This window comes from Budorcas taxicolor, chromosome 16 (assembly GCF_023091745.1).
Source record: "Budorcas taxicolor isolate Tak-1 chromosome 16, Takin1.1, whole genome shotgun sequence".
Classification (NCBI taxonomy): domain Eukaryota; kingdom Metazoa; phylum Chordata; class Mammalia; order Artiodactyla; family Bovidae; genus Budorcas; species Budorcas taxicolor.
The window spans coordinates 66,043,299-66,060,646 of record NC_068925.1 but is presented as its reverse complement, the minus strand read 5'-3'; the positions used below and the strand labels follow the sequence as shown (position 1 = coordinate 66,060,646).

Genomic DNA, 17,348 nt, shown 5'->3' with positions numbered 1-17,348 from the left:
GACCTTTCCCCAATACAGCCTCAGATGAGACTACAGCCGTGACAGCCTTACAAAGGACCCAATGCTGAGATATTAAACGTGTTGTATTTTTAAGCTGCAAAGTTTGTGGTAATATTAATATACAAAAATAAATCACAAATATAGATCTCAGGATACATTTTTTTACTTTAAAACATTTTTATTATAAAAGTAATACCAACAAAGAAAAACTAAAATCTTAAAGAAAGACAAAGCCATCCATTTACTGCCCTGCCCTCCTATTATAACCACAGTTAGGAATTTATTTTGTCCTCTTTTTTATTATACACTTGGTGTGTTATTTACAGCCATAATCATACCCATTCATACACTTCTGTATCTTGCTTTTTTATTTTTACTAAGCATTTTCTCATGTTTTACAGTATACTCATTTCTAATTTTTAATGGGTACATAACACACCATTCATTACCTTTGTATGTTTATTGACTATTTTCCCAGACCAGGTGTTGGCAAACTATGGCCATGTGTTTGTAAATAAAGTTTTATTGGAATACAGGCATATCCGTTCATTTACATACTGTCTACAATTATTTTTATTCTACAAACAGCATAGCTGAGAAGTTGTAAAAAAATCTATATGGCCTGAAAAACCTAAAATAGTTCCTTTCTGGCCCTTTCTGAAAAATTTTTCTGACTCTTGCTTTAACTTTTAAAATACCTTTCTTTGCAACAATTAATTAAGAAAAAGTAGAAAAACTAGGTCTACTGAAGAAAGATGTTTTTAAGGTTCACACTGTCCGCTACCATTAATATCTCTCCTACAACAGTCTAGCTATGATACAGTATGGTGGTAGTAGTAAGAATGGGGGAAAAAAAGGCCCAGTGCTCTTGTAGGTTAACACTTCTCTGGTCCCTATTAATCTAGATATGCAATTTTATACTCTGGATGAGCATATTTTTAATTTTGATTTAAAGTTAACCAAAGAAGGAAGTAACATTAATTGTACCATGAAAACCAATCAAAAGAACACTTTCTACTGGGGATGAAAAAGCAGACTGAAGTAAATTCTCCATTTCTGCAGACTAGCTGTAGTGACAAACAGGCACAGAGAGAGTTCAGTAAGGGAAAGAGATGGTGGTCTCAAGAATGTCCTATCCTTCTGAACATACCATAGGCATAAACTTGCATATGACTATAATCAAACTGTCTCCAGGTGAGAAAGTTCTAGAGCAACTATCTTACTATTTTTTTTTAACAAAATAAATTCTTCTATATGGGAAAGTTTTATTCTTCAAAAAAGAAAACTTCTGGAATGGGACCAGCTAAGTCAGCCCTGACTATCTCTGAGATAAAAGATGAACCAGGCTGATGGTTCTTAATCCAGTCTTGTGTGAACAAAGTAAGCATCGGGAAGGATAGGTGTCATCTTCTAAGTGAAATATTCTGCAACATAAAAAAAAGAAAAAGATCAGGATGGACCTTTTCCCCAAAAGATAATGTAATTTAAAGCAAAACTCGAAAGATATTTATTGTGATTATCTCAATTATGCTAACAATGTATGTAAAGAAATCATATGAAACACATTCATGTATTAAATTGTTCCTGTCAAAATGCCAACCAATTTAACATTTCCTTAAATGTTCTTTTGGTTAAAACTATTATAAGCCTTTATATTCCACCCCAGTTACTCATCAAATAATTAAATGCATCATGACTTGGTGAAGGACTCTTGGAAACTATAAAATTTTCTGTAGAGTGAGGAAGTCAAATAATTTTTTGTGAAAACAACTAGGAACATGTTACTTTGAACAGAACATAGCTAGTTTTCTGAGGTATGAGACATCAATTCCTTTTTCCCTTGAATTTTCATATTGCAAAAGAAGCGATGGTTCTGTGAATGCATTGATTCACACTTAAAATCATGTCATAATTTTCTTCTTTTTTCACTGTTTTACTGATAGTCACCTCCAAACTGACCTGAGGATCCGGCAGCATAAATCCGTCAGTGAGTTTGTAGTAGACTATTGTAGAGTCAGACTCCACTATAGCCAAAGTAAACGACATGGGCAAGTCGGGATCACCTTGCAATTTTCGCGATGCCTTCAAGATTTCCCTTATCCTGAAAACAGAGTCATAACACATTTAGGATTCACAGTCACTCGGTGAATAACAAGGTGAAATACTGTAAAATCTTGGAGACAAGGTACACAGTAACATTATATCCATAACGCTGACTCAGGAAATGTCTGAAGGCTCAAATATAAACATTTAAGTTACCTTTTTATACAGAAAATCCCACAAATAAGCATTATCTACTGTCTTTCAGTCCTCCTCTTTTGTATTCACTCATCTCTCCCGATCATCATACCTAAGAGAATCAAAACTGTATCTAGGGAACCTTCAGAAAGGGACACTAACAGTATTTCAGTTCAGTCACTCAGTCGTGTTCGACTCTTTGCAACGCCATGAATCGCAGCACGCCAGGCCTCCCTGTCCATCACCATCTCCTGGAGTTCACCCAGATTCACGTCCATTGAGTCAGTGATGCCATCCAGCCATCTCATCCTCTGTCGTGCCCTTCTCCTCCTGCCCCCAGTCCCTTCCAGCATCAAAGTTTTTTCCAATGAGTCAACTCTTTGCTTGAGGTGGCCAAAGTACTGGAGTTTCAGCTTTAGCATCATTCCTTCCAAAGAAATCCCAGGGTTGATCTTCAGAATGGACAGGCTGGATCTCCTTGCAGTCCAAGGGACTCTCAAGAGTCCTCCAACACCACAGTTCAAAAGCATCAATTCTTTGGCGCTCAGCTTTCTTCACAGTCCAACTCTCACATCCATACATGACCACAGGAAAAACCATAGCCTTGACTAGATGGACCTTAGTCGGCAAAGTAATGTCTCTGCTTTTGAATATGCTATCTAGGTTGGTCATAACTTTTCTTCCAAGGAGTAAGTGTCTTTTAATTTCATGGCTGCAGTCACCATCTGCAGTGATTTTGGAGCCCCCAAAAATAAAGTCTGACACTGTTTCCACTGTTTCCCCATCTATTTCCCTAATAGTATTTACTAATACTAACAGTTTTTAGTGCATCTAAATTAGCTAAAAATTTCCGTTACTCATCTTCCAAGTTTCCAATTTGGTATCTTACAGCAAAACAATTGGTATTCAGGGTTTTGTTTTTTTTCAACAGACTATAATAAATATTTCCCCTTATTTCTACATGGTGCTCAAAATTACAGTCTTTATAAGGTTATATAATATTCTATTGATTCACAATTTATCCAATCATTCCCCTATTACTGTAATGTTCTTTCAGGGTTTCTTTTTTGTGAGGAGGATGGTGCTAAGAAAGATAAACTGTGATAATCATCTTTCTGCAGGTAGTAATTTCTTTTTAAATAATTCTGCTGGATCTTTCCAAGTATCAGAATTATTGGATATGAATACAGATATTTCTGTGGCTCTCATGTATTCTGATACTTAATAAAAGCAAAAAGAAAAATACAGAGAGAAAAATTTTTTTTATAAAATTAAATGTCAAGTGTCAATGTTATGAAGGATTTTGGTGTGCTTGCTGTGGAAAATAATCTAGTAAATCCAATATCAAGATCTTCAAAGCACTGTTAGCTTTTGCTTACCATGAACTAAAAATCCTTATTACCTACCTAACAAAACCTGTGTTCAGTAATTGAGGAAAATGTAAACTCCAGGGGAGCCTTCTTAAAAGGGAAATAAAAAATGATCAGCTGCTTTTTTCATTATGCTAACCAATTTTCTGGAATTGGAAAAAGATTTACTAGCATATTAACATGCTACAACTGAATACATCAATAACACTATGCTCTCTTTAGCAAAAGCCTGATTTGTCCCCTTAAATTCTACTCCCAACTCTAAGTAAAAATTCTTGCGGTGACTCTTCACCCATTCTACTAGCTCTTTAATTTATAAACCACCTAAAAAGAAGTCTCTGCTTTGAAATAGTCTTCCTACAGTAATTATAATACTTTTTAAAAACCTGTGGAGAAGACAAGATTTTAAAAGTGAGTTAAAGCAGCAATAAACCTTTGGGAAAGCTGAAACTGAATTGTTCTTGCTAAACTACCATTTAGTCACTGCATAATATGTTACAGAGTGATAACTGGTTTCTTAAAACAGTCACAAAAGGCTGCTTACCTACTACCTGTCATTTAATATTCACAAGTATATGATCACATAAGGAGAGAATGAGTTTCTAAGTTTGTCAAACCTCATAGTCAAACCATTTCTAAGATGACCTTGAGAAAGTCAATTCAACAGCATGGTAATATTGGATAAATAAAATTTTTGCCTGGGAAAAAAATCTTAATTCCTTTTCAAGAGTCGGCAAAGCATCATCTTCTTTCCCCAATCCTATAGAGACACCTTGTGCAAACCTACATTATTGTAATCACTACCTTGTATTTACACACCTAAGTGTCTGCTTCCACTGGCTTGTACCAATTTTGAGTGTCAAAGCTTTCTAAGAAAAAAAATTGTTAATAATATGTAGTAGAATGCTTCCCAGTATCTGTAGTAATTTCTTCAAAATATCTGACAGTTGCTTGCTTTTTCTTTAACCGGCATGCATGCTAAGTTGCTTCAGTTGTGTCTGACTCTGCGACCCTATGGACTGTAGCCTGTCAAGCACCTCTGTCCATGGGATTCTTCAGGCAAGAATACTGGAGTGGGTTGCCATGCCCACCTCCAGGGGATCTTTCCAACCCAGGGTTCAAACCTGCATCTCTTCCATGTCATCACAACATTCAAATTGCTCTATCATTTGTCTCTACACCTGCCAAACTCTGCACACCTATTTTTCTATAGCCCATGAGCTAAGAATGATCTTTTTATCTTCAAATGGTACATTTTGAATGGTCATATAAGTACCTACAAAATAGCCTTGATTTTGCCACCCTGCCCATGAAGCCCAACATACTACCTGGTCCTTTAAGAAAAGTTTGTTGACCCCTACTCTACACTATGAAAAAAGTTAAGAATAAAAATTGTAAAAAAAAAAAAAATTGTAAGATATGATCACCAAGTCAGTGTTCCTCTTTTTCAATATTACATATTCAAAAGTCAGAGCCGGAGATTTCACTTCTAAGTAGGATATAGAAGATCTCAAAAGACCACCATTCCTATGATAATAAAGAGAAAATACCTCATTTGCTTAAAAATATACCATTTTTCTTTAATGCCATAAAAGAGAGGTAAACACAAAGAGGTATAAAGGAGCTAAATTCCAATGAGAAATAAGCCCTTCCTGGGTAAACTAGAGACCCAGACACAGCCACTTCTAACCCTCAAGGGCAACTGCTAAGTCTGGTCACTGTGGCTGGAGGTGTGAGCCAGTCATAGGAAAGTGACTTCCCTGGGACCAGGAGAAAACAGCACACTTGAACTGGTGTCGGGGACTGGAATCTTGAGGGACATCAGTCCCGCCAGTTCACCAATTCTTACTCATGGGACTTCTGCTGTGTTTAAGCAGCAGCATGAAAAGCTGGGGAAGGGACTAGAAAATGGCAGGCAAGCCCTAATCACTAGGCCCTGCTGAAGAGAGAGGCCTGATTCCATTCTCAAGACATCTGAAACCAGAACAGAACTGATCACTATAAAGCTGCAACTCAGCCATGATTCCTCTTGACTTCTGATCTGAATGACTAAATAAGACCCTGCCTCTACCTGCCAGATAGAGGAAAGGATGAGCTCTTTGGGGGGCGGAGTCGGGGGCAGATAGGTAGCATCCACATCAGTCTATGAATCTCAGTCTCTTCTGCATACACAATGGCCAGCATCCCATGAAAAACTCAAAGCTATGTGAAGAAGGTGGAAAATATATCTAATAATCAACAACAAAAAATCAATACAAGAAGACCATCAGAAAACTAAGGCTGTTGAAAAACTTAGATGCTGGAGTTAAGATTCTAAAATAACTACAATAAATACTATGGTATTGATAAAAAACACAGACAAAATGAGTGATAAGATGAAAAATTTAAGCAAAAGAATGAAAATTCTAAAGAAAATGAACATTCTAGAATCTAAAAATATATTTTCAAAATTACTGACTAGGCTCTATGACAGATTAGACACAACAGAAGAAAGAATTCAGTGAACCTAAAAACAGGTCACAAAAAACTTAATTGAAGTATAATACAAGGAGAACTTTTTTTTTTCTTTAAATAAAACATCAGAGGCCTTTAGTGCAATATCAGTCTAACATACGTGTAAATTACAGAAAGAAAATGAGGAGAGAATAGTGTGTATCTTAGTCTGTTCAGGCTGCTATAACAAAATACCACAGCTTATAAACATCAGAAGTCTATTTCTCAGGGTTCTGAAAGCTGAAAAGTCCCAGATCAAGGCACCAGCATGGTCTCTTTCAGGTGGAGGTCCTCTTCCTGGTTCACAGCCAGAACCCGCTTACTGCGTCTTCACACGGCGAAAGGGGTAAGAGACCTCTGTGAGGTCTTCTTTAAAGGCACTAATTCCGTTTATGAGGGTTCTACCATCATTGATTGCTTAAGCACCTCCAAAGATCTCACCTCCTAATACCATCATCTTCTGAGCTAAAGATTTCACCATATGAAACACAGGGGACACATTTAGACTACAGCAGTGTAGAAGAAATAGTTCAGACTTTCCCCAAATTGTTGTCTCTGAATGAAAAGTGTCTCTCTTACAGAGAGCATGTAGTTGGATCTTGTTCTTATATTCAGTCTTATAATTTGTCCTTTGATTGGAAAGTTTAATCCATTCACATTTAAAATAGTATTAATATTGTTGGATTTACGTATGCCATTTTGCTATTTGTTTTGGGTGGCTCAGCTGGTAAAGAATCCGCCTGCAGTGAGGAAGACCTGGGTTCGATCCCTGGGTTGGGAAGATCCCCTGGAGAAAGGAACAGCTAGCCACTCCAGTATTCTGGCCTGGAGAATTCCACGGACTGTATAGTTCGTGGGGTCGCAAAGAGTTGGACACGACTTAGTGATTTTCACTTCCACTTTCTGTATATCACATGTCTTTTTTTCTCCCTCTGTTCCTCCTTTACCTCCTTCTTTTGTATTCATATTTTCTAGAATACTATTTTGATTACTTTGTGCTTTTTTTTAACTATACAGTTGATCTCTGAACAACACAGATTTGAACTGTGCAGGTCTATTTATCTATAGATTTTTTTTCAATAAATATGTATTCAATGCTATAGTACTATGATCCCTGGTTTATTGAATCTGTGGATATGGAAGTGCAGACACAGAGGGTCATCTATAAAGTCATACTCAGATTTTCAACTATGCAGAGGACTGGCATCCCTAACCCCTGCATTGTTCAAGGGTCAGCTGTACTTTTTTGAGTTTCTTGGTGGTGGTTCTAGAGATCACACCATATGCACCTTAATTTATCACAATTTACTCAGAATAATTCTAATCCAATTTTAAAACAAACAGAGAAACTCCAATATAATTTCATTCCTTTCTCCCTTCTTTGTGCTATTATTGTCATATATGACTATATACTATAAACTCAGTACAGTGTTACATTATTACTTTATACAATCTTATATCTTTAAAAAAGTTAAGAGGAAAAAGGATACAAAATATATTAACCTACATATTTAATATTTCTGGTATTAATATTTCTTCAAGTTACTCTCTGATGTCATTTCTTGCTTCTTTACAGCCCCATCCTTTGTGTTAATATTATCATCTGTATTACTTCTTAATATGCTATAAGTCTGATCTGTTGATTTTTGACAAAGGTACAAAGGCAATTCAATGAAGAAAATCTTTTTAACAAATGATGCTATAATCTGAAGATAGTATACTTCGATGTGTACAAATAGGATTACTATAATACTCAGTGGGGTGGCATACATGAAAAGGCTTTACAAACTGACTGGTAGTCACTGAATACAGTATTTTTATCAACTATCTACACCAGATTTCCTTCTTTGAAAATTGGGACGGCTCAGAGGTGAAAGCGTCTGCCTCCAATGCGGGAGACGGGGGTTCGATCCCTGGGTCGGGAAGATCCCCTGGAGAAGGAAATGGCAATCCACTCCAGTATTCTTGCCTGGAAAATCCCATGGACGGAGAAGCCTAGTAGGTTACAGTCCACGGGGTCGCAAAGAGTTGGACACGACTGAGCGACTTCACCTTACCTTACCTTACCTTACCTTGCTCTTAAAAAACAATATCCACCTATATTGAATGGTATGATAATTAGCTAGCTTACTGCTCATATCAGAGGTTTACTTTATAAAGAGATATTTGGATGAAGCAACCATAAATATTAATCAGAAGTGTTATTACACAGCACTAATGGAAAGTAACATTCTGAAGCTACTGCAATGTACATAACTTACAAATAAATTTATTTAAATATCCCTAACTGGCAGGGTATGACGAAGATGGGACACAGATGGAAGGGGAAAAAAACAACTTAAGACAACTTTTACCTATTTTCTTTTTCTCCCAATATAACATGATTTAAATCAGAAATGTATATGTGTATGTGTGTGTGTGCATGAATGTGGTTTTTTCCCCTAATGTAAACTGCGTGGGAATTCTAGCTCAAATACTGAAATTTAGGATAGAAATTTCCATCTCATTCATATTTGTTTCCAGAGTTCTTTGATATAAATAGCAAAACATTTTCAGACTTACTCAAAACACCCATGTGGGAAACCCTCACATTTGAAAATTAGCTCAGAGTTGTAAAGGGGGTATTGTCTTCAGAGTTGAGGGAAATTACTGTCAAAAATGAAATGGAAGTTCCCATCTCACAGCTCTGTTTATCCTCCGTGGAAGTGTGTGTGTGGGGGGTGGGGTGGGAAATTACCAATGAATTTTCTCAGTAATTACAGAATTAAATCATTTCTCTGCCTCTGTTATTCAAAGCACTCTTGGGAAGTCTCACAAAGATTCTTGTTCAGGATCTCTTATAGTCAATGGCAATTTGTAACACATGTTTAAGGTAATGCCATCATCTTTGTCTATTTGAGAATTGTCTTATTTGTTCCCTTATGGGGTACTAATAAACTCCTAAAGATGTTTACTTTGCATTTGAGTCAATAGACTGTGCTTTCTCAATATAACAGCAACAGGTTTCAAAGTTCTATTTTTAAAATCACACATGATTGTAGAGATGCTGAGGATAATGAAGCATCACTAAAATACTATAGTCTCATTTAACCTCTAACAAGCTCATAGTTTGAAATCTTAATTTAGAAACCACAGAACAAAGTTTCCTTATATGCATATTTTTTAAAAGCTCAGTTCTTTGGAAAGATATTGTAGAGATGTTACATCAGACAGATCTAAAATAATAATTTAGATAATAAAACTCTTTATAGTTCATATCTGATAGAAATTCACATATGTAAAACATAACCTATGTATTAACAATAAGATCTTCAGATTTTTGAGTTCATTACATTTTAAGGGAAAAATCCCACCTAAGAAAGAGATAAATCAGTATCATAGTTGTTGATCAACAGTAACAGAATTTGATGTTTATAACAGGTTTTTCTTTCTTATAACTGTTTAGAGAGGAGCTCAGCATACTGAAAACAGTGATTCTGAATTTTAACAAAGCTAACTTGAGAACGTATCTGAGGCAAACACACAGAGAACATTATTTGGTTACTGCCATTTCTCCAAGCTATTTAAATTCTTTCGATAAATCTTAGCGGATATATATATAGATAGATAGATAGATAGATAGATTTTTTTGGTAAGAACCCTACAATAGAGACTAAGTAATCTCTGGAAATTTGCACAAAGGGCAAAAAAGTTGAAGACAACATTAATTTTAACTTCAATCTTAATGCATCGTGGGTTAAAATTATTCTTAATTTCACCCCACAGAAGGCAATAAGTTCTTCTGTCCTCTTCAATGTGGCCAAATTGATACATGCTTTAGTATTGATAAAAGACATTAACTCCCTGATCTGCCTCATTATGATATATTGAAAGGACACACCGTAATGCAACTCTGAAACACAATGCAAGATTAAATCGGTGCCCACGGGGCCTTACTCATCCACAGGCTCAACCCTCAAAGTTTCAAGAATAACAGACCACCCGCTAAGGGATCATGCCAATGCCTTCCTCATAAAAAATCAAGGCGGCTACAGTCTCAGGGGGGTTTACTCAACAATTAAGTGCCTGTGTGGCTATTTGCCCCAGTGGGAAGTCATTCTGCTAAAATAAATTGCAAGTTTGTTTTTTGTTTTTTTCTTGAGGGTAAGAAAAAAAAAAATGCTATGCTGGTTGAAAGAAGCTGCCAGAATGGGTGGTTTCACCAGAGGAAGATTTCCAGCAGAGGTCGAATGAGGACATGCATCCTGATATGCAGGCAGACAAACGCCAGAAGTCACTTCACGAGTTATTAGACTTCAGGCCTCGTATAAAATAATGATCACTTAATGAATTTGTAATAAAGAATATATACTTTTGGAGAGAAGGAATATTTTTTACAGGGAAATGATAATGGAGTATCCTTCAAAGAATATGTAGCACTTCAGAATTAAATCTTATGACTAAGAACATCTTTAAAAATGTTCTAAAGGAGGATCTGTTAGTTCTATTAACCCTTTACTCCACCATGACTGTAAGTCCTTCTTCCAAGGCACTTAGGCAAAAGAAGGGCGTGTTGAGCGGTGAAGATACAGATGAAAACCAGTTTAACTAAAAGGTAAGGAGTCTATTCATAGCATCAGCAGAGGGACTCTCCAGATCTGTGACTGTTCTCTCCTCAGATGTAGACAGTTTCAGTTACCATGTAAAGTGTGGGAAAATCTTGCAAACAGATGAATTTTGTAGACACTCTAGTTTTTTAGAAACTCTTGTAAGGTAAGATATTATTCAGCAACTTTCTTTTGCAGAAATTGAGTCATCTCCCTCACTCATCCAACAAATACCTATTTGACACCAGATATCAGGTACTAGGCTAGGCACAGGGGAAGTGTTAATAGCAATGAACAGAACAGAGTTCCTGTTTCCATCAAGGAAGTGGGAGGAAGAAGAAAGTAAATAATATATAATACACTGGGTAGCCATAAATGTGGTAATAAAAGAGGGCCACTTTGTAGGTTGCAGTAGTACAGAGGGTGAGACGATAGTAGCTTATACCAGCATGATACGGTATAGCAAAAGAGGTGAGAGATGGTCAGATTTTAGGTAAACTTTTAACGGAGAAGTGACAGAATTTGTTAACAAATTAATTTGCAGGTCTGAGAACAGGTGGATTAAAACTAATCAGAGATTATCTAGCAAGGTTAATATATGAAAGTCAGTCGCTTTCCTATATACCAGCAATGAACAACTGGAATTTCAAATGAAAAACACAACACCATTTACGTTAGCATCCAAAAAGTTAAATACTTTAGGTATAAACTAAGAAAAATACACACAGGATCTGTTTAAAGGAAACTATAAAACTCTGATGAAAGAAATCACAAGAGATCCAGATAAATGGAGAAACAGTCCATATCCTTGGATAGGAAGACTCAATATTATTAAGACGCCAGTTCTTCCCATTGCAGTCTATAAATTAAGCACAATCCTAACCAAAACTCTCAACTACACACCATTCTAAAAAAGGCAAAGCTACTGAGAGAGGTAAAAGTTCCATGGCAGCCAGCAGTTCAGAGTGGGGGCAAAGGGATGACTATATGCAGCACACGGGATTTTTAGGGCAATAAAACTATTGTGTATAATGGTGGATATGTGACATTATGCATGTGTTAAAACCAGTCGACCTGTACAATAAAAACAGTGAACCTTAACGTAAAACTATGGACCTTACTTAATAATACTATATCAATACTGGTTCATTAATTACAACAAATGTACCATACTAAAGCAAGACAATAATAACTAATAAACGCTGTGCTGGACTGAAACTTAAGTGGGAAGCCTCTGTACTATCCACTCAAGTTTTCTGTAAATTTAAAATTGTTCTAAAAGATAAAGTATAGATAGATACAAAGTGATAACTATCTGCAAGGTTTCTGGCCTGAGCTTCAGAATGCATAGTGTTGCCATTTATGAAAGAAGGCAAATAAAGAGCTTTTTTTTTTTTTTAACATGCATCTATTCTTTTTCAAATTCTTTTTCCATTTAGGTTGTTACATAATATCCAGCAGAGTTTCCCATGCTTACAGTAGGTCCTTGTTGGTTATCCAATTGCTATATTCTAAGTACATAGCAGTATGTACATGTCAATCCCAAACTCCCTGATCATCCTGCCTCACAACACTTCCCCTCTGGTAACCATAGGTTAATTCTCTAAAGTTTTTGCACAGCAAAGGAAATCATAAACAAACCGAAAAGGCAACCCGGCACACAACAGACGCCTAATAAATGAATAAGCAACCTAAAATATGAGGCAGCAATATGCAATTTACTTTTTTATCTTTCCCCTCAAACAAAAAGATGCTTCTTTGACTCTAGATGGTCTATAATTCTATTAATATTCATTTATATTCATATTTAATGCTCCAAGAGAAAGTATAATTATGGATATTCATAAAATTTTTTACTGAAAGTTATACTATTTTAGTATAAGAAGAATAAATAAAATTTTTATTTTTCCTACACATCTGTGTTTTAAAATATGGGTTTTTTCCTCTTTCCTCAAAAAAAAAAACACTGGGTACAATGGATTTAAAAATAAACAACTGGTCCATTTTTATTATTTGGGTTACTGCTGTGAGAACACATAAACAGCTAATAAAATATTTTTAAAATAATTATGTCCTTTAAAAAAAGAAAAATTACTCTTTACGGGCCTTAAAAACTATACTTAAAAGCTACATTAACTCCGACAAAGTAAAAAGGACTGCAGTCAGGAAGAATGCATTCTTTTGAAACACTAAAAACCTTGACAACAACATTGCAGGAAACAGGTTGATACAGTTTAATAAGCTAAGCATCAGATTAAAAACTCACAGGATTTCTAGTCTAACTTTGGCTCTGACACTATTTTTATGTATAATGAATTTTTTCACTTCTCTCAAAGCACAAATTATATAAAGATCTCACCAAAAGAGTTCTGATCAAATCAAATGGCAAAAGTTATTAGACTTTTAGCCTTATGGCTGCCCAACTAGCAGATAACCACTCTGGTATATGAAATGGTAAAGGCTATTTTTCCTCTAATTTCCAGAGTGATGTTCAGACAGGAAGATGCTAAGAAAGGGAACATTTGGAAAAACTGCCTTTCAGATAAACTGGGAGAAGATACCCATTTTAGAGAGGTTATCAATCACCATACATCAAAAGAAACGCCACTAATTTGTGGAAGTGGAGGGATAAAACGGTCATCGGAGAGGTTCCATCCTCATATAAGCTGTACACTATCCTTCTCTGGCACTGAGAGAAGAGAGTCATTTATAATTTAGTCAGGTTTAAAAGGATGAATGATGCATTGGTATTACTCGGCAAGGAACTATAGCCCTTTGTAACAAGAGATTTATTGAGCATTAAAAAAAACAGTATCTTAACTGTCCCTGGATCTCATAATTGTAAAAAATACTCTGCTCAGCTGTTTAAAAAAAAATTATCTGCTCGGCTTTTTAAAAAAACATATATAAAAACAGATAAGCTTAAAATATGGCAAATGGGGTTTGAATTTTCAGCACATCTCTCATGTTTTACTGAGGAAATTAAATTGATATGGAAATTGGAAGATGACATAGTTCTACCAGGAAAAATAAAACAAAACTGACAGCTAAAAAACACAAAAATATTTTTTTTCCCCTCACAATTTGCTATGGGTCCTTGTATAAGTTTCTTAAGGAAGGTATTTTCCCATATACAACTACCCATAATACTAGTACTATTACAGAAGCCTATAAAACTACCTTAATTTTGTTGTAATAGACTTCATCCATTTAGGGACAACAAATATCAATGTTAGGATGGCAAGAATACTGGAGAGGGTTGCCATGCCCCCCTCCAGGGGATCTCCTGACCCAGGAGGGAACCCAGGTCTTCCACACTGCAGGCGGATTCTCTACCATCTGAGCCACCAGGGAAGTGTAATATTGTACAGCACATGGAACTCTACTTAATGTTATGTGCCAGCCTGGATGAGAGTCATGACTGGGGGAGGATGGATACATATATATGTGTGGCTGAGTCCCTTACCTGTTCATCTGAAACTACCACAGCATTGTTAATTGGCTATACTCCAATACAAAATAAAAAGCTTAAAGTTTGAAAAAAAGAAAAAGAGAAACGCATGTTCTATCCCTGGGTTGGGAAGATCCCCTAGAGTAGGAAATGGCAACCCACTCCAGTATTCTTGCCTGGAAAATTCCATAGACAGAGGAGCCTGGAAGGCAACAGAGGACACACACACATTAATTTCATGTATAAAGTGCTTTAGAGAAAACAACGACCACAGACTGCACTGTTGCTCAAAGTACTGCATTAACTCACTGCTATTCAAACACACAGGACTTCCCTGGTGGCTCAGACGGTAAAGTGTCTGTCTACAATGTGGGAGACCTGGGCTCCATCCCTGGTTTGGGAAGATCTCCTGGAGAAGGAAAGGGCAATCCACTCCAGTACTATTGCTTGGAAAATCCCATGGACAGAGGAGCCTGGTAGGCTACAGTCTATGGGGTCGCAAAGAGTCAGACACGAGTGAGCGACTTCACTATTCAAACACACATTTGGTCTGTGATGGAATCTGTCTGTATTCTTGCCAGAAACTACATACATAAAACCAACAGGGGCCAACCCTGGGAAAATGAGTAGGAAATGGATACAAAAACTGTCTGGGCATTCTGAGAAACTGACATAGATATAACATTAAATGTTGCCTAGAACTGTTACCTTTTAAGGAGTCACCAAATAATTGGGTTGGCCAAAAAGTTCATTGGAGGCTTTCTATTAAATTTTATTGAAAAAAACCTGAATTAACTTTCTGGCCAACCAAAACATATAACACCATAATATAAATAATGGAAAGAATAAGCTTTTCAAATATATATGCCACTCTCTCACTCAGTAGTCAAGCTGCAAGACAGTTACTACCATAGTTTTAAGGACTACGGTGAGATTATTATCACTGGGGAAATAGTTCATAACTAAGTTTAATTAACTATGAAAATGACAGAGTGTGGTCCAGTATTACAAACAAAAGATTCTAAAACTTGGGCCTTCAGTAAAGGTAACAGCTAACAAGCCTTAGGTACACTGTACCCTTTGTGGATAACATGCAGTTGCACCCACTGCAACTGCCAACTCCTCTGGCTCTTGGGCTTTGTATACTACCCAAATTCCCTAGTAATAAAAATGTCATGTTAAGTTTGTGAAGAATACAAAACATTTATAATAAAGAAAAACACCACAATCAAGCAGCTAAGCAACACAGTCTAGGATAGTGGTTTACAGCTGGTGTGCTCAGGTTGATTGTACAAGTGTGTGGTAATTTATTTCTAACAACAAAGCTTCAAAGTTGGCAGGCTATATTTTAACATAAAATGAATATTCCCCATAATATATCACCATTCTCACCCACTCACATTCTACTATGCTTTCTTGGGTGACAGTCAGAGTGGGGAGTCAATACAAAGAGGTCCTGGGAACAATATATAAACTAAAGCTCTAGTATATCTACATTGCAGTTCAAGGAGAGTGGACTAGAATCATGGGTCAGGACAACAATAAAGGTGAAATAAAAGTTAAAATAAAGGTTAAAACCACCAGTCAGAGCTGGGCATTAAGCATCAGTAGCTACTAAGATCACACAGAGAGGAAACCAGACATTACATGTCTCCTGATGAAAGAACTGGACTACCAGCTAGAATGTGATCCAATTGCATCTAACCAAGCTGCTGGTTTCAGCTGCCAATTTGCAGAAAATACAGAGGACAGGGAAACATGCTGAAATGCACCATGAGTGAGCAATCGACAAACCCATACTACGGGAGAGTATGTATGTCAAACAGCCTAGGTTCTTTAACAGAAAAATTGTGAGGAAAAGAGGATAGAGGCAGAACCCACACATCAGGAGTGGGTAAGCCACTAGTCTATGGATCAATCTGGATGCCCTCTGTTCTTGTAAATGAAGTTATAGGGACATAGCCACACCCATCTGTTTATATATTTGTCTAGGGCTGCTTTCCCCCTAACGTGACAGAGCTAAGGGGTTGCAACAGAGACCAAACAAACAACCAGCAAATCTCAAAATATTTACTATCTAGAGCTTTATGGATAGCTTGTTGATCTCTACGGCAGATTAACAGAGTTTTACAGGATATAACCACAAACATTTTTTAATGGCAAAATTTATGAGATACAAATAAGGAACTGCTTTATTTGTAGAAATTAAATTGATTTTTAAATGTACATAAAAAAATAAAAGGGCATTACATGTCTCCTGATAAAAGAACAGACCACCAGCTCTAGTCTTATTAATATGATAATAATCAAAGCCCTGATTCCAGCTGCCAATTTGCAGAAAATACAGAGGACAGGGAAACATTAAAATGCACCATGAGTATACCATCCAATAGTATACCAAAATAAAAGTTATCATCATAAAAGTAAGAATAATGGGAAAGGAAAAGGTTATGCTTAGCACAGGGCACACTGAAGGAGTTCTGAGATGGCTGGAAAGGTTTCATTTCTTGACTAGGTGGTGGTTACAAGTGTTCAAAATGTTCTCTTTGTAACACAGCCTATGCATTTATACTGTGCTGCTTTCTGCTTTTTATTCCCCAATAAGAGATTTTAAAGTCACCAGCAAAGTAAGAAGAATGATAGCTATGAGACTTTGTTATCTACAAGGAGATTCTGGTGCAATTCATTGAATCCTTTATTATCTTTTGGAAATAGTACAGCATAAATAAAAACACCTTTTTAATCTCAGCTTTTTATATATGAAATTTGGATAAAACAAGAACTCTGTATACCACTAAGGGTTCTAGATCTAATGAAACAAGTGAAGGTACTCTAAAATTCTGTAACATTCTCTACCAATGCAAAATATTCTTATAACCACATGGAATAAGCTACTGCGTCATTCCCCTGCATAAAGTCCTTCCACAACACCATCCACGCAGCAGTACTTTTTAAGACCTCCTTCTAGAAACCTAGGACTCAACAGACATGCTTCAGGAGTAGGGAATCATGTATATTGTACAGACTGTACCTTGCACAAAGGTGCTAGGTAAAAGGGTGTCTGAAATCTGTTTGATGGAGCTTGCCAAACCTGAATCCTGGTGAAGACTTTTTCTCTATGTCCAAGGGAGTCCCTTTTTGCTAATTCACTCCAAAGTAAGTCATGAACTAGCTGTTCAGTTCAGTTCAGTTCAGTCGCTCAGTCGTGTC

The 17,348-nt window shown here is 36.4% G+C and overlaps 1 protein-coding gene across 1 annotated transcript in view; it reads right to left on the bottom strand.

Annotated features, from left to right (window-relative positions):
• Positions 1-241: 241 nt before the first annotated feature.
• Positions 242-17,348, bottom strand: part of TSEN15 (tRNA splicing endonuclease subunit 15) — a 29,325-nt gene continuing 12,218 nt past the window's right edge. The window contains exons 4-5 of the mRNA XM_052653961.1: positions 1,960-2,101; positions 242-1,424 (exon numbers count right to left, since the gene is read on the bottom strand). Of these exons, the coding sequence (XP_052509921.1) occupies positions 1,404-1,424; positions 1,960-2,101 (163 nt within the window). The 3' untranslated portion in view covers positions 242-1,403. The remainder of the gene's footprint in view (positions 1,425-1,959; positions 2,102-17,348) is intronic.